The 21,071-nt window shown below is 39.1% G+C and overlaps 4 protein-coding genes across 6 annotated transcripts in view; 1 reads left to right on the top strand and 3 right to left on the bottom strand.

Annotated features, from left to right (window-relative positions):
- On the bottom strand, window positions 13,194-15,841 carry LOC104779256 (glutathione S-transferase F14-like). Its single transcript, XM_010503618.1, is given in 5 exon segments — window positions 13,194-13,231; window positions 13,412-13,850; window positions 13,852-13,982; window positions 15,552-15,600; window positions 15,686-15,841. Coding segments are annotated over 5 exon segments (813 nt in total).
- LOC104777912 (elongation factor G, chloroplastic-like) lies at window positions 14,177-15,117 on the bottom strand. The gene is given in 2 exon segments (XM_010502237.2): window positions 14,177-14,859; window positions 14,862-15,117. Coding segments are annotated over 2 exon segments (846 nt in total). The 5' UTR covers window positions 15,063-15,117; the 3' UTR covers window positions 14,177-14,214.
- LOC104777911 (probable E3 ubiquitin-protein ligase RHY1A) lies at window positions 16,280-17,802 on the top strand. Of its 2 annotated transcripts, none has more exons than XM_010502236.2 (3): window positions 16,280-16,624; window positions 16,724-16,911; window positions 17,192-17,802. In XM_010502236.2, exons 1-3 carry the CDS (start codon window positions 16,412-16,414, stop codon window positions 17,535-17,537), a joined length of 747 nt encoding a protein of 248 aa, XP_010500538.1. In that variant the 5' UTR covers window positions 16,280-16,411; the 3' UTR covers window positions 17,538-17,802. The 2 variants fall into 2 exon arrangements, with proteins under 2 accessions (XP_010500538.1, XP_010500537.1); XM_010502235.2 differs by having other exon boundaries at window positions 17,189-17,802.
- LOC104777910 overlaps window positions 18,403-21,071 on the bottom strand; it is a 3,749-nt gene continuing 1,080 nt past the window's right edge. Inside the window, exons 2-4 of one of the 2 annotated variants that reach the window (XM_010502234.2) lie at window positions 20,757-21,010; window positions 20,104-20,451; window positions 18,403-19,354 (exon numbers count right to left, since the gene is read on the bottom strand). In XM_010502234.2, the coding sequence (XP_010500536.1) occupies window positions 18,725-19,354; window positions 20,104-20,451; window positions 20,757-21,010 (1,232 nt within the window). In that variant the 3' untranslated portion in view covers window positions 18,403-18,724. The remainder of the gene's footprint in view (window positions 19,355-20,103; window positions 20,452-20,756; window positions 21,011-21,071) is intronic. The other variant, XM_010502233.2, reaches the window with a different exon arrangement.

Genomic DNA, 21,071 nt, shown 5'->3' with positions numbered 1-21,071 from the left:
CCCCCCCCCCCTCCACTTTTTTTTTTGACGAGCTGGAGGCGAGTCTGAGCAAAGTAGGAATTTGCTATAGCCTCCCTTTTTTTTTTACGAGCTGGGGGCGAGTCTAAGCAAAGTTGGAATTTGCTATAACCCCCCCTTTTTATTTTGACGAGCTGGGGGCGAGTCTGAGCAAAGTCGGAATTTGCTATAGCCCCCCTTTTTTTTGACGAGCTGGAGGCAAGCCTAAGCAAAGTTGGAATTTGCTATAGCCCCCTCCCCTTTTTTTTTTTGACGAGCTGGGGGCGAGTCTGAGCAAAGTCGGAATTTTCTATAGCCTCCATTTTTTTTGACGAGTTGGGGGCGAGTCTAAGCAAAGTTGGAATTTGCTATAGCCCCCCTTTTTTTTTGACGAGCTGGGTGCGAGTCTAAGCAAAGTTAGAATTTGCTGTAGCCCCCCCCCCCCCTTTTTTTTTNTTTTTTTTTTTGATGAGCTTTGGCGAGTCTAAGCAAAGTTTGAATTTGCTGTAGCCCCCCCCCTTTTTTTGACGAGTTGGGGGCGAGTCTAAGCAAAGTTGGAATTTGCTGTAGCTCCCCTCCTTTTTTTTTAACGAGCTGGGGGCGAGTCTAAGCAAAATTGGAATTTGCTGTAGCCCCCCCTTTTTTTTTTTGACGAGCTGGGGGCGAGTCTAAGCAAAGTTGGAATTTGCTGTAGCCCCCCCCTTTTTTTTTGACAAGCTGGGGGCGAGTCTAAGCAAAGTGAAATTTGCTGTAGCCCTACTTTTTTTTTGACGAGCTGGGGGCGAGTCTAAGCAAAGTTGGAATTTGCTATAGCCCCCCCCTTTTTTTTTTGACGAGCTGTGTGCGTTGTGGAGGTAGGGACTCTCAAACTTTGGACTCTTCTATTTTGTCGTATTAAATGTTTGATTTGATTTGAAGCGTTTCTCATCATTACCGCGCGTGGATGTTGCGTGTGGCGCGATTTTTATTGTGGGATCCTGATCTGTGGAAGAGGGAGGCGCATTGAATGCTGGTAAGTGGACAGGCGCTTGGTTAATGCGACGTATCTTCGCTTTCCTTTCGTCCTTGCTATATAAAGGGAGGTGGGGGGGGGGGGGGGAAGTAAACTACACAGCCTCTTCTTTTCAGCTAATAACTCTGTCTTGCTCTACATTCTCTTGCTTCCTTTCTTGTTTGATCATGAGTGACTCCGATAATTCCGGGGAGTGGGTTCCGGTGACCCGTGGCGGTCTTTCTCTCACACGGATGGGACCCGTGGCGGTCTTTCTCTCACACGGATGGTAGATTGAGATTCAGCATCGTGCCATATTTTCGTCAGCATGAGCTCCTGGTCGAGCAGATGATGGATCTCGAGATGGGAATGAGGAAGCTGGAGGCTTGGCAGGAAGATTGGGAGCGGTTCGGGTTCGGGAGATTCCGTATGATGCCTTTTTTACATTGTGACCGAGTTCGTGCTCTTAACCGTGGGGGTCATGGAGGTCGCTAAAGACGCCTTGCATATTATTTGTTTCGACTTTTATATGACTTGAACTAGTGTTTGCACCCGTGTGTAGGGTTGCTGACTCTTTTCGGGGCCCTTGGCTTGTTATTGGGCATAATGTGTATTTTTTTTTTTTGAACATTGCACCTCCTCGGCGAATTTTATTTTCGAATATGATATGCTATGTTTTGGTTATTTTTATGTCTGGTTATTCTCGACAGTGAGACGTCTCTCAACTTATTATGTCGAGCCGAATGACTCTGTTCGGAACCATATGTTTTCTTTTGCTCGTAGTCTGCTTTGGCAAGGAGTTGCTATTAGATTCTGAGAGCGGGAAGCGTTGAATTCGCGTATTGGAGCCCGGCTTATACCCTGCCTTGGATCGAAGAGATTGCGCACGGGTGGCGGCTTACTTTGCTCGTCGACTTCGGACTATTTGCAGGCATTGCTTGGAGCCCGGCTTTTACCTACACTTCGCCTGGAGTGTAGCTATTGTGTGTAAAAGATTGGTTGGACAACTGGCCAGATTGCCGACTTTATTACTTACATGTTTATTTTTTTTTTTTAGGAATTTTGTCGCGCTATGACTTTTGTCAAGCTTTGTAAGGCAGTAAACTTGAATAAAAAAGGGATATCAAAGTGACTTGAAAAGAAATTTTATCAGTATTGGCTGCGCCTTTTCAGGCTGCCTACGTACCTATTTTTTTTTTTTAAAGGATCAAGCCGATCGTAGTTCGGATTACATAGATTGTAAGTGTTCTTAAACAGGAATAAAAGAAGGTTGCTTAATAGAAATAACGTTTGAGGTTGCCAGCATTCCAGGATCGCGGGATTGCCTCCCCGGACATAGACTCCTGGGCGGACGACTTTAGAAACTTGGTACGGACCTTCCCACTTTGCGTCGAGCTTCCTTGCGTTGAGTTCGGTGGTATTCTCAAATACTTTGCGCAAGACGAGATCTCCCTCTTTGAAAGATCGTGGGTTGACCTCTTGATTGTACTGACGAGCTGCCGCCTGTTGGTAATTATGGATTCGAAGTAAGGCGCGGTCTCATAACTCTTCAATCTCGTCTAAGCTGTCGTAAAGCATTTCGTCGTTTAACTCTGGGTTTTGGACGAGCATGGTTTGGCGTAAACTGCCAATGCTGACTTCGGCCAGTGCCATTGCTTCCAAACCGTATGCCAGCGAAAATGGGGTTCGTCCTAATGCTCTTTACGGGGTAGTTCGGTGGGACCACATCACACCATCTAGTTCGTCGGCCTAGAGTCCTTTCTTCTCTTCGAGTCATTTCTTTAGGCCATTTATAATTGTCTTATTAGTTGCTTCTGCCTGGCCGTTGCCTTGGGGGTACCATGGGGTTGACTTACTGAGACGGATGCGCCAGGTTGCACAAAAGTCATCGATTTTTTTGGATATGAACTACGATCCGTTATCAGTAACGATTTTAAATGGTAACCCGTGTCGGCATATTATATTTTTCCAGACGAAATTCTGGACCTCGCCTGCTTGGACTTTCTTATAAGACTTTGTCTCGACCCATTTGGTGAAATAGTCCATCAATATGAGGAGGAATTTTTTGCCTCGCGAGGCAGGCAGTGGTCCGACAATATCCATCGCCCATCACATGAACGGGTACGACGCCATCGTGGTGGAGAGTAATTCCGCTAGGGCGTGTATATCGGATGCGTGCCGCTGACATTTTTTGCATTTATCGGCAAATTGCTCTCAATCACTGATCATAGTTGGCCAGTATATTCCATGCTTTTTAATTTTGAGTGCTAGAGCATGTCCGCCTGAGAGGTTTCCACCGGCCCCTTCATGTGTTTCTTGCATTACCCGGTAGGCCTCTTCTGCCGAGACGCAATGAAGTAAAATGCCGGCCGCCTCCATCGATAGAGGCACCCTTCGATTATGGTGTACTGTGCCACAATCTTCTTTAGACGTCAGGCCTGCCACTTGTCTGCTGGGGTTGTTCCTTCATTGATGTATTGCAGTATCTCCTGTCGCTAGTCGGTCGGCTCGGCATCGTTGGGTCGCATTTCTTCATCAAGGTCGGCAGGCTCTGCTGGGTCGGCGGATATTACATTGACGAGGGCCACGACGTCGATGCTACTTGTGGAAATGCTCTCGACCGGGATTTTGACGTAGGTCCAGGTCCGAGGTTGATGCTAGGAATGCCAGGGCGTCTGCTGGAGCGTTAGCACTTCGAGGTATTTTGTTGATTACGAAGTGATCAAATTCTTGTGCGAGCTCCTTAACTATTTTCAAATAGGCGTCCATGCGAACGCATTTGGTGCCGTACTCACCATTGTATTGGTTGGCGACGAGCTGGGAGTCGTAGTAAGCGTGAAGTCGCTTCACGCCGATCCCGGCTGCAAGTCGCATCCCGGCAAGTAACGCTTCGTATTTCGACTCATTCTTTGTTGCAGTGAAGTTTAGTCGGAACGACTGCTCAAGGACCTCTCCGGTAGGTGATGTCAGGCGGATTCTGATCCCTGACCCATGCTGTGACGATGCTCCATCGACGTATAGATACCAGTTCTCTTCGGTAGGGGTAGAAGTTGTGAAATGCTGTGGCAGTTCGACAATAAAGTCTGCCAACACTTGAGACTTCATGCACGTCCGACCGAGTTACTCAATGTCATACTCGCTTAATTCAATCGCCCATTTTGCCATACGACCGGATTGTCCGGGACTGTGGAGAATTTGCCTTAGGGGTTGGTTTATCAGGACTGCAATCATATGTGATTGGAAATAGGGCCTAAGTTTACGAGCCGAGATGACCACGACGTAGGCTATTTTTTCCAAGTTTGGGTAGCGTAACTCGGCCCCATCCAGAGTCTTACTGACGTAGAAAATAGGCCTTTGTTTGCCTCGGTCATCTTTGACTAGTACCCCGCTTACTACCGATCCGGAAACACCGATGTACAGGTAGAGCTTCTCTCCTTCTTCGGGCTTCGAGAGTATGGGTGGGGTAGTCAAATAAGTTCTCGCATTCGGTTGTCCACTCGTATTCCTTGTTTGTGGATCGTAGCAACTGATAAAACGGCAAGCTTTTGTCGGTTGACCGCAAGATGAATCTGTTAAGGGCTGCTATTCTGCCGGTCAGACGTTGAACGTCACGCTTGTTCTTTGGCGAGGGCATATCGAGTATGGCCATGATCATGTCGACGTGACGTCGTGGTGGCCATTGAGTTGTCGTCGGGGTTGGCATAAAGGGTGTAAGTGTCGAACGCCGTTGGGAGTTTTACGCATTGATGGTACGTTGAGACCACGACCTTCATTTTATGGAGCCAATGCGTTCCGAGGATTACATTATATGCGGTTGGCCTATCGACGACTGCGAAATCGAAGAGATGAACTGTTCCGCCATTGTATACCGGGAGCATGACCGTGCCTAGGGAAGTGAGGGAGCGTCCATCGAAACCAGTCAAAGTTTGCACCTCTGGCATAGCAAGGTGCAAGTCGACTTTTATCTGGGGGAGCGTTCTCCGAAAGATAACATTTACTGAACTTCCCGTGTCGATTAAGACATCCGGGACTAGGAAATCGCCTATATTTATTTCGACAACGGTAACCGGAGGAACCACGAATGAAACTAGATCGTCCTCCACGTTAAGACCAAACCTTGGAATGATCTGCCAGCCCCTCCGATGGTGGATTTGCTATTATTATGGTTTTTCAAAATAGATTTGGGCATGAAAGGTGTCGTGGTGTCACGAGGTTGTTGTGTGTTGGTGTTGCTTTGATGAAACCTTCTTCGCAAAGAGTCTTGGCTTTGTGGCTCAAATCTGTTCATAATGAGTGTAGGGTTTCAGGGTTTTTGTTAGAGAAGACTACAACTCAAAGTGTTTCATGTGTTCTTTGTATGCTACGGAGAGAGATAGATAGAGAGAGAGAAAGAGAGAGAGAGAGAGAGAGATTGTTGTCTTAAATATTTCATTTAATTTGAAAGTACATATGCAATTTGGACTTCTCGTTAAACAATGGATCCTTTTAGACCTTCCCTATCGGTAAGCTCTTATAGGAGGTTTAAGGGTTTTGAATCAAAAAAAATAAATCAGAAGTAAAGAAAAAATGTAAGGGCGCCCCTTATATAGTATACTGAATGTTGATCTAAGAGACTAAACGTGTCAGCATTCTATTGGCCGAACAAAAAAATAGAGAAGAGAAAAAAATATTATTTGGATCGAATTTCATTCGTTTCGTTCTCTCTCTCTTTCTCTCGCGATTGAAGTCCCGAAAAGACAAAGATTTGTATTTGGAATTGAAGGGTGTGGAGGAAGAGGAGATTGCGATCGGAGGAGATGACTCTTCAATCTTCAATCTTCAATCTTTCTCTCTGAATTCTCAGATCTCTGAGAATTTGCCAATCTCCGGAGGAATCCGATCGAGAGTTTGGGGTTCTTGGGTCACAACCAACGACGCAAGAGAGTAACAAGAGTTCTTTGTTGGATCCAGATTCAGTTTCTGATCGATTTCACACCACCAAATCTAACTCCAGGAAGAGGAAATCGATACCTACTGGTAATGGCAAGGAGGCTCCAGCTTCTTCGTCTCTTACAGCTTCCAATTCCAAGGTTTTTTGATTTCACAATCTCTCTCTCACTCTAATTCAATACCTACTGGTAATAGCTTTCTTGATTTTATGAAACCATATGTGTGTTTTGTGGAGACTTTATCTTATTGACTTTTATTAGTGTGTTGATGATAGATTGGTATTAAGGATTATAAGCTTATTGACAGACCGGTCAATTCTGAGAACTTTTGTAGCCTGGACTTGGATAAGGGGTAGTAAGGACTTGTAATGAGACTATTAATGTCCCTATTCTATTATGTTTATGTGATGATTCTTGAGATTTAGTCACATTAATTTCCCTATTCTATTATGTTTATGTGATGTTAATCTGAAAAAGTCCTTAAGGATAAGCTAATTGATGGCATGATGTCATCAGTTTGAATCTTAAAGAATGTAGCGTTTTAAATTTGATGTTTGTGTTGTTCTTGTTTTATGTAGTCGGATGACATATTTTGATGGTTTATTGTGTTTTTTGTAATCTGGTTCTTATTAATCTGTTTAAGTTTGTGTAACCGACTGGTGTTAACTATGATTTTGTAATGGACTAAAGTTAACTTTGTTCTTGTTTCAGTTTGTTTGTGAAATCGGCTAGTGGTGTTACACTACAAGAAAACATGCATTTAGTGACTACCGTTTGTGACTTTTTTTTGGGTCGCAAATAATAGCGACTATTTTGCGACTATTTTGAGACTATTTCCCAACCAATATTCGGGCGGAAGCAAAACAGTCGCAAATTTACGACGAAGCATATATCGTCGGCAACTCATCGCAATTAGAGACGGTTTAGTGACATCTCCTTATTAAAAATAAAGAGTCACATATTAGCGACCTTTTTACAACGCAAATTTCGGTCACAAGTTTTTTTATCGACGACGTGTTACGAATTTGCAACTCCTATTATCTGCGACGAATTTGCTACAAAATTTGCGACTAGAGTGCTACTACTTTTGCAACTGTTTTGCGTCTAACACCTGAATTAGATACTATTTTGCGACTTTTTAGCAACTTTCAATTTTTTTAATTTGAAGTTTCAAATTAGAGAAATGTTAACATGTTTCTATACATATTTCTACTTTAAGTTGATCAATATCAGTCATATAAACTTTGTCAAAGCTTTCCATTTCAATATTTAACCAGAAATTTTTTATAATATCTAAATCATTTTAAAGAGTTATATGTTATTTCATAAGAAGTTTTGTTATTTTATGAAATTTTCAAAACAAAGGTATCAAAACAATATTTTAAGCTCATAAATTGTTGATATACTCTATAATACAACCATGAGTGCTTATTGTGAATTTATATCAGTAGAATTGGTCAAAAACTATAGATTTCAAATATTTTGTATTGTGACTGAAATCTGAGAGTCACAATAGAGTAAAAATTTAAGACTACCTTGTTACGAATTTACAACTCATATTATTTGCAACGAAGTTGCTACTACCTTTGCGACTAGTTTGCTACTACTTTTCTCACTGTTTTGCATCTAACACCTGAATTAGATACTGTTTTGCGACTATTTAGCAACTCTCGATTTTTTGAATTTCAAATTTCACATTAGAGAAATGTTAACATGTTTCTATACACATTTCTACTTTAAGTTGATCAATATCAGTCATATAAACTTTGTCAAATCTTTTCATTTCAATATTTAGCCACAAAATATTCATAATATCTAAATCAATCTAAAGAGTTATATGTTATTTCATAATAAGTTTTGTTATTTTATGAAATTTTCAAAACAAAGGCATCAAAACAATATTTTAAACCCATAAACTATTTGGTATACTCTATAATACAATCATGAGTGCTTATTGTTAATTTATATCAATAGAATTGGTCAAGAACTATAGATTTCAAAAATGTGTATTGTGACTGAAATCTGAGAGTCACAATAGAGTAACAATTTGCGACTATATTGTCACGAATTTACAACTCCTATTATTTGCGACAAAGTTGCTACTACCTTTGTGACTAGTTTGCTACTACTTTTGTCACTGTTTTGCGTCTAACACCTCAATTAGATACTGTTTTGCGACGCTTTAGCAACTCTCGATTTTTTTAATTTGAAATTTCACATTAGGGAAATGTTAACATGTTTTTATACACATTTCTACTTTAAGTTAATCATTATCAGTCATATAAACTTTGTGAAAGCATTCCATTTTAATTTTCAATGTTTTAGAAACAAATTTTTGTAAAAAACCAAGTCATGTATTATATGTTACATATGTTTTAAAACTAAGTTTCCTAATTTATGTATAAACTTACCAAATGATTGTTTTACCATCCTAAACTAAGAGATATAGTTCAAAATGGATTATAAACTATATAAAAATATTGTAAATTGATAGTAAATCTTATAAATAAAAATATGGTTGTGAATATTACAAGTACGTCACAAAAGAGTAGCAATTTTGTGACGTAATTGCAACCGAATTTATTTACGACTATGTTGCAACAATTTTGCGACCATTTTACTATGAACTTTGTGACTACTTTGTTACTATTTCTTACTTGCGACCACTTTACCTCTGCTTAGCAACTCTTCGGGATTTAAAATTTGTAATTTGGCAATATAGAATGTTAAATATGTTAAGTTACACATTTTTGCATTGATTTGTACTAATACATATATATATATATGTTTTATTAATATTTTTATTTTCAATGTTTTAGAAAAAAAAAGTTTTATAAAAAACCAAGTCATGGATTATATGTTACATATGTTTTAAAAGTAAGTTTCCAAATTTATGTACAAACTTAGTAACTTACCAGTTAAGTGATTGTTTTACCATTCAAAATGAGAGATATAGTTCAAAATTAGCTTATAAGTGCTTGTAACTATATAAAAACATTGTAAAAACTAAAAAGTAAAAATCTTATAAATCAAAAGTATTGGTTGAAAATATTACAAGTAAGACCCAAAAGAGTAGCAATTTTGTGGCGGAATTGCAACCGAATTGATTTATGATATTTTGCTACAAATTTTTTAATTATAAAACATACATTTTAAACTCTAAATCATCAATTTATTTAATATATAGTGTTTAAAAAAATTATTTATGTTTTATTGGATGAAGGCTTCTCATTGGCTAATTCCTAGTGACAAGGATTGCTCTATCATTTATCATCCTCCGTTGATTAGAATTAGATCTAACGGACCAAAACTTCTCCTTCTACTTCTCTTCTTCTCCTTTATTCGATACAACAAATTACCAAAATCACTCACCACTCTATTATTACTTCTCTTCTTCTCCTCAGTCTTCTCTCTTCCTCTCAGCAAACCTCAATCGATTCTCCATTTGTGTCTTTAATGACTTCACTTCATCATATTTCCATTATTGTAAGCTTTCTACAAGTCGGTTCTCACTTTCCCCTTTTCATGTAATCGATTTTTTTTCTTGATTTTGTTTTTTTTAATATTCAGATCTCAGCAACAAATGCTTGTTGGGGACATAGATCTGGCTTAGCTGTTCGAATGAAACTCAAAGCAGGTCGATCTCAAGCTCTATCTCCTTCTTCTCCCTAATCTTGCCGTTGTTTTCTGTCACTGGCCGTCGTCGCTTCTCGTCATGCCATCGTTCTTCTTTACTCATCGTACGAAGCCAAAAAGAAGAAAAACCTAGTTTTTTTTTTGTATTGGGTATGTAAATATGTATGTGGGCTTTAGAGAAGTTAACTATTTGGGTCTTTTGCCATTTAAGCCCATTGTTTTTTTTTTTGTGTTATTCCTTTCAAATTAATTGAAATACAAATTTTCAGTTCTATTTTGGAATTGATTTTAAATCCAGTAACCAAACCAAACTTTTATTCAAATAAACCAAATAAATCAAACCTAAAAACTAAAATATCCGGATATCCATAACTAGTTAAATAAAGTCACAGTTTGGTCACAAATTAGCAACTGTTGTACGACTACTATAATTTGTGACAAAAAATAAGCGACTATCAAAACGGTCTTAGATTAGTCTTAAATGTGTGACCTTTTTGAAACGATTTTGATGGTTACAAAATGTAAATTTTTGGTAGTGTATATGGTCACAAAACCGTCACACATTTACGACCACGTTATGTTGTCTCAATATCGTCGCTTATATGTGACCATATAATGGGTCACAAAGGGGTCGCAAATTTGCGACCTTGTTGCGACCGATATATTTAGCGACCGTTTTTTAGCGACTAATTTTGATAGTCTCGCAATAGTCGCAAATAGCTGTTTTGCAACTCTTTTAGGACTCTTTTGGGGGTCGCAAACGGCAGGTTTTCTTGTAGTGTTAACTTTGTTTCAGTTTCAGATTGTTTCAGTTTGTTTGTGTAAGGGGCTGTTTTATTAGATGGTTTCAGTTTATAATCGGCTAGTGTTTTATACTTGTCATGCAGGTAGAAGCAGAGAGCAAGGAAATATGACCCATGACACCAAAAGAACAAGAAGCAGAAAGCAAAAATGACCGGTGACACATAAAGAAGAAGGTAGAAGCAAAGATGTTCATCTCACTATTGTAGCATTGTATTTCTACCACATAATTGTAGAAATACATATTCACTTTTGTATAATGTTGTACTTTGACCACATATTTTTACAAGTACTTTTGTATTTTTGTACTTCTACCACACATTTTATCCAATGTTTGTGTACCACAAATTTAAAGTTTTCCTATACCACAAAATTTTCTATATAATGTTTAAACCCAGCACACAAAATATTCACACGAAACCAATCAAAAGAACAACTCTTTCTCTAAATTTGGTTGAGAATCAGTATTAAAATTAATATTTTTCTCCATTTATGAATTGCACTTCTATTGTAGTATATATTAATGTTTCTATTATGTTTGAAAATTAATTAAATGCAATATTTTCTATTTTTATAAAATCTTAAATGTTTACACATTTATACCACTTCTATTCTATTTAAAATTTAAACAAACAAATTAAAGTAACATCAAATATAGCCTAACAAAAAGGAATTTTTTTTTTTCATTTTCTCTCTCTCGTTTAACATAATACAGCGGCGCTTCAAAAATTTCAGATCTGAGACCGGAGTGCGGTGGCTCCTCCAGCACCGGCTTCGGTCTCCCTGTTTTTCTTCATTTCTTGCTTTGTTTTAGTTTTATAGTAAGTTATGGGAAGTTGTTGGATTTCGATTGGGGATTCGTTATAGTTTAACCAGTTTGTAAGTTGGGTGTCTTGCGGAAACGGTTGAGCGGTTCAGATTTGCTAGGTTTGTTGCTCTTGCGAAGAGGATGGTACTGTATCTGAGATCGACGGAGATAAGCCTTTGTTTTTTCTCATGCTCACAACCCATATTTGATTTTACCGCTCCTGTGCTTCAAGTTGTTTTGATGCTGTGTGTGGCTTGTGAGTGTTCTGTTTGCAGACTTCACTTCGCCTTTGGTCTCGCTCATCCGTTTAGACTGGTTTTAGCTTTTAGTTTCCCATCTAGTTCGTCTCCTTACGAAGTTGAGGTTTGTGTTGTTCAAAGTTTTTGCTTGGTTCTATGCTTCAGATCTTTCTGCTCTTAGGTGGAAGTTGCTGGTGATGGTAGCTTTTGTAGATGAGTTTTGTTCTTGTTTCGTTTTCAAGGCTCATCGAAGTAGTTCTGTTTCGCTCCTTGTCTCTGCGTTTCTGAATCTGGAGGATGTCGGATTGCTGTTATATGGCTTCTATCTAGGCTCTACTTGACGCTTCAACCGTCAGCCGCATCTGACAGTGATTATTGAGGTTTTGAATTGAACCTTTGCTTGTCAGGTTATGAAGTTTGGTTCTTGTTTTGGAGAGATCATCTCTCATGTGAAAGGAGGAAGCAGCTGTGATCAATGTGTTGGCCGTGGCCAGCATTGGTATAGCTCATTCGCAGAAACTTCAGAAGAAAAGATCGGTTTGTTTGTTTAGACTTAGTATTTGTCTTCATTTTTATTGTTAGTATGCTTCTGACTTTAGTTGTTGGGTTCGTTCTCTTTCGTTCTCTGCTTTAAATTTCTCTTGTTGTAAGTTTTAGTTGTCTCCGGGGACTTATCCGTTGTCCGCCGGCTTAGCCTCCCTCTTTTGGGCCTTAGACTCCAAGGACATTCCTGTTTTCCGCCAGCTTAAGATTTAGGTTACAATGTATCCTTTCAAATATTATCAATAACATCAGATGACAAAAAACAAATTCTATTTAAAATTTTTAAATTTCAAAAAACAATATTTTCAAAAATAAGAGACCCAAAATTAGGACCTACTATTGGAGGAGAAAATTTTAACTAAGAGATCATGGGTTTTTATATTCAAAACAATACACAATTAATTCATAAAAAAATCAAACAGTGTTTAAGATCCTCCTTATAAGAACTCACCTATAATCTTGCCCTTAATAAACAATCAGTTTAATATTTAATCATTCAATGAACAATTGGATTCACGTAGATGTTCGCATGCACATGCATATGTATCAAATGATACTACAATGCTAGCTATAATCTATCTGTGTCACTGTGGGAGCAAGAGCTGTTACTAGAAATGGCTAAAGGTTTTACTAATTTACTCAACATTAGTTTCAACCCAATTTGTTTCTTTCAAGCGCAAGATAAATATGCAATTATGCATATGAATACGAAGATATATTAAAAGTAATAAATGTTTAGAAAGGTGGTCCACCTGGTTTAACAATTGACGTTGTTAGTTAACGATAAGGTGGAACGTTGTTGACNGAAAAAAAAAAAAAAAAAAAAAGATAAGGTGGAACGTTACACAACCCAAAAAACAGGGTTTCGTTTATTTATTTACTAGAATTTGTCCCGCTTTTTACTTAAATTATAATCAAAATAAAATTAATTAAGTTGATTAAATTACAATTATGTAAAAAATAAATTGTCACGGGGTTAAATCATAAAATTAATAATTAAAATAAAATTATACAATTTTAAACACTAACTAAATAAAACAAATATTTTTAATATTTAAATTACAAAAATAGCCATTCGGTATACAGCAGGTTCAAATCTTGTTATATTTGACAAAAATTACATACTCCTCCATCCACATTCCCATGAGTAAGAACTTAAATTGCATCAAAATTCCTGTGCTGATTTATTAGCTAAAACAGCAGTCTCATGTAATTCTCAATGGTCTTTGTTTCGTAATTGTCCGGCTTTTCTAACTACTCTTGTAAACAATGATTATGTCAACGCAAACTAATAAAGTGATTTAGAGGAAAAAAAAAAGATTAAGAACTTAAATCGCATATTCGCATGTTGGATTATTTTGATATACAAACACATAATATGTTTGGATAAACCCAAAGAAAACACACAAATTGCTTCAATTCATTACAAATTGACTCATACAAATAAAAACATGCATAAATGACTCACTGAGTCTGAGACTATCGGTGCTTATAGCCAATGCAGTTTTCTGAGCAACAATAGTTGTTAATTCATGACACGATGAGTCTAACCTTTTAGGTAAACAACGACAATGCTTCATCAAGTCAACGATGTGGTTTTTCATGACGACTGTTTTTAGCCAAGCGGGTCTCGACTTCATCTTCTCGACCCATGCGGCTACATTGGGACGCGAATAGATCAAGTTTTTTAGCTCTTCTTCTTCCGCGTTCAACATCAGCGGAAGATGATGAAGATCTACTAAAGTGAAGCTTTCGCCCGCCAAGTATGGAGACTCTCCTAAACGAGTCTCGTAGATGTTCAGAATCTCTGATAACTTCTCTTTGTTTTCTTGAACGGATGTAACGTCTGTGGCTAAACCTTGGTACAGTTTAATTATGAGTTGTTTGATGAGAGCTAATGCGATATATAGGAAGAACCTGGTTATTATCTACTTCCATACACATCCCCACCATTGCCCTCTTTTTGGGATCATCTGGTAATAGACTTGTTCCACTGTCTTTGTATTGCTCCGCTAGGTATGGCATGATCGCCTTTGATTCTATATTTGCATTAGCACAAACAATACTATCAATTTTCACAAATTCCAAACAAACCAATTGACAAAGAAAATATATCATATAACTAATGACCGGTTATTTAAATTAAAAAGTATATAGCTAGTTTTCATATGTTACTTCAGTGTTACACTTTATAATAGTCACAACCGGCTGTCCGGCCAGAACGCATGCAAATTATTGTTTCCAAACTTAGCTATAAGACTAACAAAGGTATTAGAGCAAGCCACAAAGCTCTTCTCCTGACCAAACTATAGCTTTCATCCTCACAAGATCAACAACGCCTTTAAAGACATCTTCAGCACCAATAGGTATCTGAAGCACCAACGGCTTAGCACCCAAATTAGTCACAATCATATCCCTCGTCCTGAAAAAGTTAGCTCCAAGACGGTCCATTTTGTTGACAAAGCAAATCCTAGGCACACCGTATTTATCAGCTTGTCTCCACACAGTCTCGGACTGAGGCTCGACACCAGCAGCACTATCGAACAAGCATATAGCTCCATCGAGAACTCTAAGAGCACGTTCGACTTCAAGAGTGAAATCGACGTGACCCGGTGTGTCAATAATGTTGATCCTGTGTTTGTCCCAAAACGTTGTGGTTGCAGCTGAAGTAATGGTGATTCCTCTTTCTTGCTCTTGTTCCATCCAATCCATAGTAGCTGTTCCTTCATGGACTTCACCGATTTTGTAGTTTCTTCCTGTGTAGTAAAGAATCCTCTCTGTAGTTGTGGTCTTCCCAGCGTCTATGTGAGCCATAATACCAATGTTTCTGTAATCTTTAAGCGGCACAGCGCGCTTCGTCTCTGCTTCGGCTGCAGCAAAGACTGAGAATTGTTTTTTCCTGTGAGAAAGCTTGGATAAGAACCAAGCCCAATACGAGAAGTGCCCAGAAACAGAGGAATTGAAGAAGAAATCGAAGAAGATGAAGCTCTAGGAGGAAGACCCAGAAACGTAGCACGATGAGACAGAGGAAGAAGAACAGGCCGCCTCTGTGACCCATTGAGATTACAAACCAACGAACCGGAACTAGAACTCGATATCCTCAGAGCATCCGCCGCCATTTTTGTTTATCAAAATCGCTCCTTTCTTCTTCTACTTCTTCTTCCTCGTCCTCTTGGCTAAAACGTATCACTTGGTAAATCTCTCTCTCTCTCTCTCTCGTATGGCTTGGGGTAAGTCTTCTTCTTCCTCTTCTTAGCACCACCACGGAGACGGAGCACGAGATGAAGCGTCGATTCCTTCTGGATGTTGTAGTCGGCGAGAGTGCGGCCGTCTTCGAGCTGCTTCCCGGCGAAAATCAAACGCTGCTGGTCCGGTGGGATACCTTCCTTGTCTTGGATCTTCGCTTTCACATTGTCGATGGTGTCAGAGGACTCAACCTCTAGGGTTATCGTCTTCCCCATTAGGGTTTTCACGAAGATCTGCATCGTTAAGGAACATATTAAAAATGTATTGATTATGTAACATTTTGCAAAACCTTCAAAAAATCTCTATACCATTAGTCCAGATTTAAAATAAAATTATAGAATAGGAGACACAAGATTTAATACCAGAAAGTTTGAGATCTCCATCTTCGAGAACCAGGACTTCACCAAATGGCTGCAAAAATTGGAAGGAAAATGATAGTCATTCATACACATGAAGTTAAAAGAGCTCTGGTAGAAGTAATAGTTAAAGAGTTAGCATTGAGAGTAGAGAGAAAGGTTTTGGTTTTGGATTCACCAGCAATCCAGTCTACGAATACAAGTTGGAAGTCAAGACCTTTCTCACTGATACCAAAGATAGCTGCCGAATTTAGAAAAAACCAGCCACAGTGGAGCTTCATCTTGGAATCAGCCATTTCTTTGTCCATGCACTAGCTTACTTATTATCGAGTCCGACTGTGATATCCGTATATATATCCATTAATTTTCAAAAGGAGTATATAATATGTTAATAATCTTTCGGCCTTCTAAAAGTTGCTTATGGAGATTGATAGTTGGATTATTTAGGTATTAACTAAATGGCTGTCAGACTCATTAACTCAATAACAACCAAAAAATGAGTTAATTAACAAAGTGGCAATAAAAACAAGACACTAATTAATGGAGGGAACTTTTTATTTATCTTAAACCAACTTGTAAACTGCAACTAGTACGTTGACTTTAACTGACCAAACAGTTAATGGACTTCAACTGTATAGGCCTAAACTTATTTGGGCTTCTTGCCTCACTTATCGGTACAACGACACCGTTTTAAGAAATGTCTTCCTTCAGACAACAACGAGTGGGATGACGTCACCTTTTCACTGCAGTTTCCTTTTACTTTTTCTTTGCAATGCTTCTCTGTCTCTCTCCTCCTTATCTCTATCGTCTCTGCACTTGTTTCAGAGAGATCATATTAACGAACGAATTCGGTGATTGATCGGTGCATGACGAGCGCATCAGAGCTCTTCTCTACACGAAGATCTCGTCCAGGTCGATCCGACCCGGATTTAGAATCCGATACTTCTTCTTATCGACACCACTCACACAATCATCATCGCCGTCTCGGTACCCATCACCATAACCAACGTCATGATTCCGACGGCTGTGATCTTCTCCGAAGACCCACTCCACGTCTCCGACGCTTCTGTCACCATACTGTTAAGTTTCCTTCCTCCAAAGAGTAGTTTCGATAGTCGTATGAATGAATTATGAATCTGATCCAATTTATTAAAATCTCGCCTGATTTGTTAATTCAGGAACGTAGAACTATTCGTGATGTTCAAGGCACCGCTCAGTATTTGAATCCTGACAGTAGTACTGATACTGAAACTCAGAGTAGCAGCTTTGTAAACCTAAGTGGATCCGAGAGGCTTCCTGGAGCTGTTCTGCTCGCAAGGGCAAGACTTTTCGAAAGATTGAGAGGTGTTTCTTTGTCTGGTAACAGGTCTGTGTTTAACCCACTGTAAAATTCTAGAGTTTTACTTGATAGTTTGATTTTAGATATTTTTCTTTTCTAAAGATGATTGTTTTTTTCTGATCACGGTTCTGGTTTTGATCTGCTCTTGATTCTTGTTAGAATTGGTCAAGACTTTAGCGTAAAAATCAGTTCTTGTGGATTCTTGCTACTTAGTCTATACTTACAGATCTTTCTTTGGAGCTTCTTTTCACAATTTGGGGTACTGAAGTTGTATTGGTGTCAACTTTGTTTTTCTCTGATTCAGTAGAAGCAACAGAGTAACATTGGGAGATGAGCAAAGGGAGTCCGCATTTCATTCTCCAGATGTTGATCCAATTTTTCAAGTAGAAGGGCTTCAAGTGACCTATGAATGTAACAAGAAACCACAAGGTCTTACTCAAGATGCTATTAACTGTTTACACCGGCAAACTTTTAGCTCAGCCGAGGTTAAAACTGAGATGAGAGATTGTAGCATATGTTTAGAGAGTTTCACTAAAGACGACACACTTATATCCTTGCCCTGTACCCATAGCTTCCACTCTTCTTGCTTAAACCCTTGGCTAAGAGCTTGTGGAGATTGTCCTTATTGCCGTAGAGCCATAGCTCAGGAATAATAAGACTTGTAAATAGAAAACCTTTACCCAACTATAGCCACGTCCTGCTTCTTTTAGCTCTAGCCAACCTTAAATCGGTCTTGGAGTTTTGTCGCCCATTTGAATGTTTTTGGTTGTTGTTCTGTCACGTGTTTTTGTTTGTAACGGTTTTTGTGTGCCATTGGGCAGTTCAAGCGTTGATTTTGTATGGTGTGAATCTTTTTAGTTTTCTTCACTGAGATCTCTCTTTTAATGTCTTGTTGGTTATCCAAGCGACCTTTTTTTTATACCAAATCTTGATCCAACAATTTGGTTATCCTTTTGAGTAACGCTCAACAACTTTAACGTTCTCATTTTCAGAAACTTTGATCGTCTCAATCAGGCTATGCGGTTACAGCTTTGTTTCGTCTTCCAAAACTATGTCATTTTCATACATCCATGTAGGTTAAGTATATTGAAGTCGAATAATAAAAGATGCAATCAATATATAACAACTTTAAAAAGAAAGTTGTATGTCCAAAAAAAAGAACTTTAAAAGAAAGTTAAGGCAAAAAAGAGAAGACAGTTGTTCAAAAAGCTATTTTTTTGCTACAAAAGCATACAAATATGGACCCATTTCTTCATAAATTCATAATCATCATCTTCAATTCCTTTCATAAAATCCAATTTATGTGTTCCTAACTATCACTTTCTTTATTGGGTACCTAACTCACCTCACTCTCTGGCCACTAAAATTAACTATACATACATTAAGAATGTTTCAAACTTTTTTTTTGTATCACATCAATATCATCATGTCTTTAACAACATTAAATCTAATATGATTCAAATTCAAACAACTTGGAACGGTTTAGTCTGGTTTAAAACCAGGACATTTGATAGAAGATGGAGAAACTTAGCTTTTCCATTAATTGAAAATTTATCAAACAAACAAAAAAAAAATGAGACAAATTCATCACTTAAGCAACAACAATTCTCCTTCTCTTGTTGCCACCGTTTTTGCAAATCAATCCCATCACCTTACTCGAAAAAAATTGAAGGTGACAAAGAAGAAAAAAACAGACAAACGAAAACTGAAATAAACCAGTTGTGTAATCAAACTCCTAATATGTAAGCTGTTAAACAAAAGTGGTTAGTTAGTTTTGATTTCAAGGATTACGGCTTGTTATAAGCATTACTATGCACAGATTGCATCTTCCCTACACAACTCAGACGTCGATATGCCAAACCGGATTCTCGTGGAACCTTCCTTTCTCCAAGGCTGCTACTTTAGCTCTATGTGCTGTTGTTGCAGCCAACGCGATCGAGCTTTTCCCTTTCTCCTCTTGACCCGAGTACTCGCATGCTTCAGTTAACGAACCAGACCTAAGATCAGCAGGTGGGATAAAGCAATCTGGAGACAGACCAGGAACATCGAAAGCAACTTCTTCAATAGTCCATCTTTCCTCCATCTTTGTCCTAGTGTGGCTCATCGCCACTTCCCCGAATCTGAAGAGAGTAACAACAGAGCGTCCAGAGTGAGCAATCATGATCCCTTCGACTTGTTTGTAATCGTCTAGAGACGAACTGATTGTAGTCTCCCAGTAAACAGCATCACCATCGTTAGATTGGATTCGAGTCAACTGAGAATCCTCGATTTGAGCTAAAAGCCCTGTTCTTTGGCTGAAGTAACCAAAGAGGATGTGTCTTACGATCTCTGCTGGTCCTTCACTCCTCGCCTTTAGCGTTTCAGGGTCAGTGCATAGCTTCAGAATGAAACAATCTTCACCATTCACCTTCCTCTCTCCAACACACTTCGACTCAGCAAACATAGTAGCAGTAGTTCCCGGATCAAGTCCCTGGGTGATCATTAAACATAATAAGACAACCATTGGATTGACTTCAAGAACCATGGAAGTTTTTTTGTTTTNCTTTCTCCAAGGCTGCTACTTTAGCTCTATGTGCTGTTGTTGCAGCCAACGTGATCGAGCTCTTCCCTTTCTCCTCTTGACCCGAGTACTCGCATGCTTCAGTTAACGAACCAGACCTAAGATCAGCAGGTGGGATAAAGCAATCTGGAGACAGACCAGGAACATCGAAAGCAACTTCTTCAATAGTCCATCTTTCCTCCATCTTTGTCCTAGTGTGGCTCATCGCCACTTCCCCGAATCTGAAGAGAGTAACAACAGAGCGTCCAGAGTGAGCAATCATGATCCCTTCGACTTGTTTGTAATCGTCTAGAGACGAACTGATTGTAGTCTCCCAGTAAACAGCATCACCATCGTTAGATTGGATTCGAGTCAACTGAGAATCCTCGATTTGAGCTAAAAGCCCTGTTCTTTGGCTGAAGTAACCAAAGAGGATGTGTCTTACGATCTCTGCTGGTCCTTCACTCCTCGCCTTTAGCGTTTCAGGGTCAGTGCATAGCTTCAGAATGAAACAATCTTCACCATTCACCTTCCTCTCTCCAACACACTTCGACTCAGCAAACATAGTAGCAGTAGTTCCCGGATCAAGTCCCTGGGTGATCATTAAACATAATAAGACAACCATTGGATTGACTTCAAGAACCATGGAAGTTTTTTTGTTTTCGGTTAGGGGATTAAACCTGAAGAGCACGGCGAAGAGGCCTGACGGGTCCTTTAGCAGTGTGAGAACCAAGCCAAGGAGTATGTCGCCAAACGAGCTTCCCATTGCAGCCAGCACGAACCTTACTACCACCAACAGAGAGCTCAACATACCACATATCAGGATTCATCTGCCATAGAACGAACCCTCCAATTTCAGACTTGGTGGAGTTCCGGTTTCTAACAGTACCAGTAGGGGTTTCGAGCTCTGAAGTGATCATCTTGAGCTTACCCATAGCATAAGCGTTTTTAATGGAGTTTGTTAACTTCTGACCACCACAACAAGCCGCCGTGTACTGTTGCAAAATGTACTGCGCAGATGATGTTTCCTACAAACAACACACCCACAGAAAAACATATATCACACAATAATACAAACAAAAAAACTGAATTTTATTATTATTATAGTAAATCAAATTCATATACAACTCAAAATCTGAGTATTATATGAATCAAACCCCCACCAGATAATGACAATACTCCACCAACCAATCCAAACAATCAACTAGAATTAAGAAATTTTCAATAAAACAAGCATCACAAAAATGTCCATATTCTCAAACAAGATCTGGAGTCTAAAAGATTTATGAATTCAGGGGATTAAAAACTTCAACTTTATGAATGAGAGACTAACAATGGGAGAATCTGTGATGGTGAGGTGAAGGAGATGAGTTGAGGAAGAGACGCTAATGGGAGCGAGAGGAGCTCCCATAACGCCGAGGAGAACCCTCAGATCAGACCTCCGAGAAGCCGGAGTGTTGGAAGGCACGGAGGGAGCACGTGACCACTGACCTTTGACCCAATGAGTAAGACCCGACCCGAGTCTTTTCGAATCCCCACCAGTACCACCACCAGGAGGCATTTCACCGTTATCATCCGGATCAGGACCTTCCATGACAGGTCTTAAACTACCGGATCTCCCAATCAACGGCTCCGGTTGCGGCAAGTA

The sequence above is a fragment of the Camelina sativa genome, chromosome 3 (assembly GCF_000633955.1).
Source record: "Camelina sativa cultivar DH55 chromosome 3, Cs, whole genome shotgun sequence".
Taxonomy (NCBI): domain Eukaryota; kingdom Viridiplantae; phylum Streptophyta; class Magnoliopsida; order Brassicales; family Brassicaceae; genus Camelina; species Camelina sativa.
The sequence above is the reverse complement of the archived record's forward strand: the minus strand, read 5'-3'. Positions and strand labels throughout refer to the sequence as shown.

What these genes read in the sequence shown, in the direction of transcription:
- LOC104777911 (XM_010502235.2), top strand. Translation starts at nt 16,412, where the DNA reads ATGACGAGCGCATCAGAGCTCTTCTCTACACGAAGATCTCGTCCAGGT. An exon ending in GACGCTTCTGTCACCATACT is followed by an intron (nt 16,625 to 16,723) that starts GTTAAGTTTCCT and finishes TTGTTAATTCAG; the next exon opens with GAACGTAGAACTATTCGTGA. An exon ending in GTTTCTTTGTCTGGTAACAG is followed by an intron (nt 16,912 to 17,188) that starts GTCTGTGTTTAA and finishes TCTCTGATTCAG; the next exon opens with TAGAAGCAACAGAGTAACAT.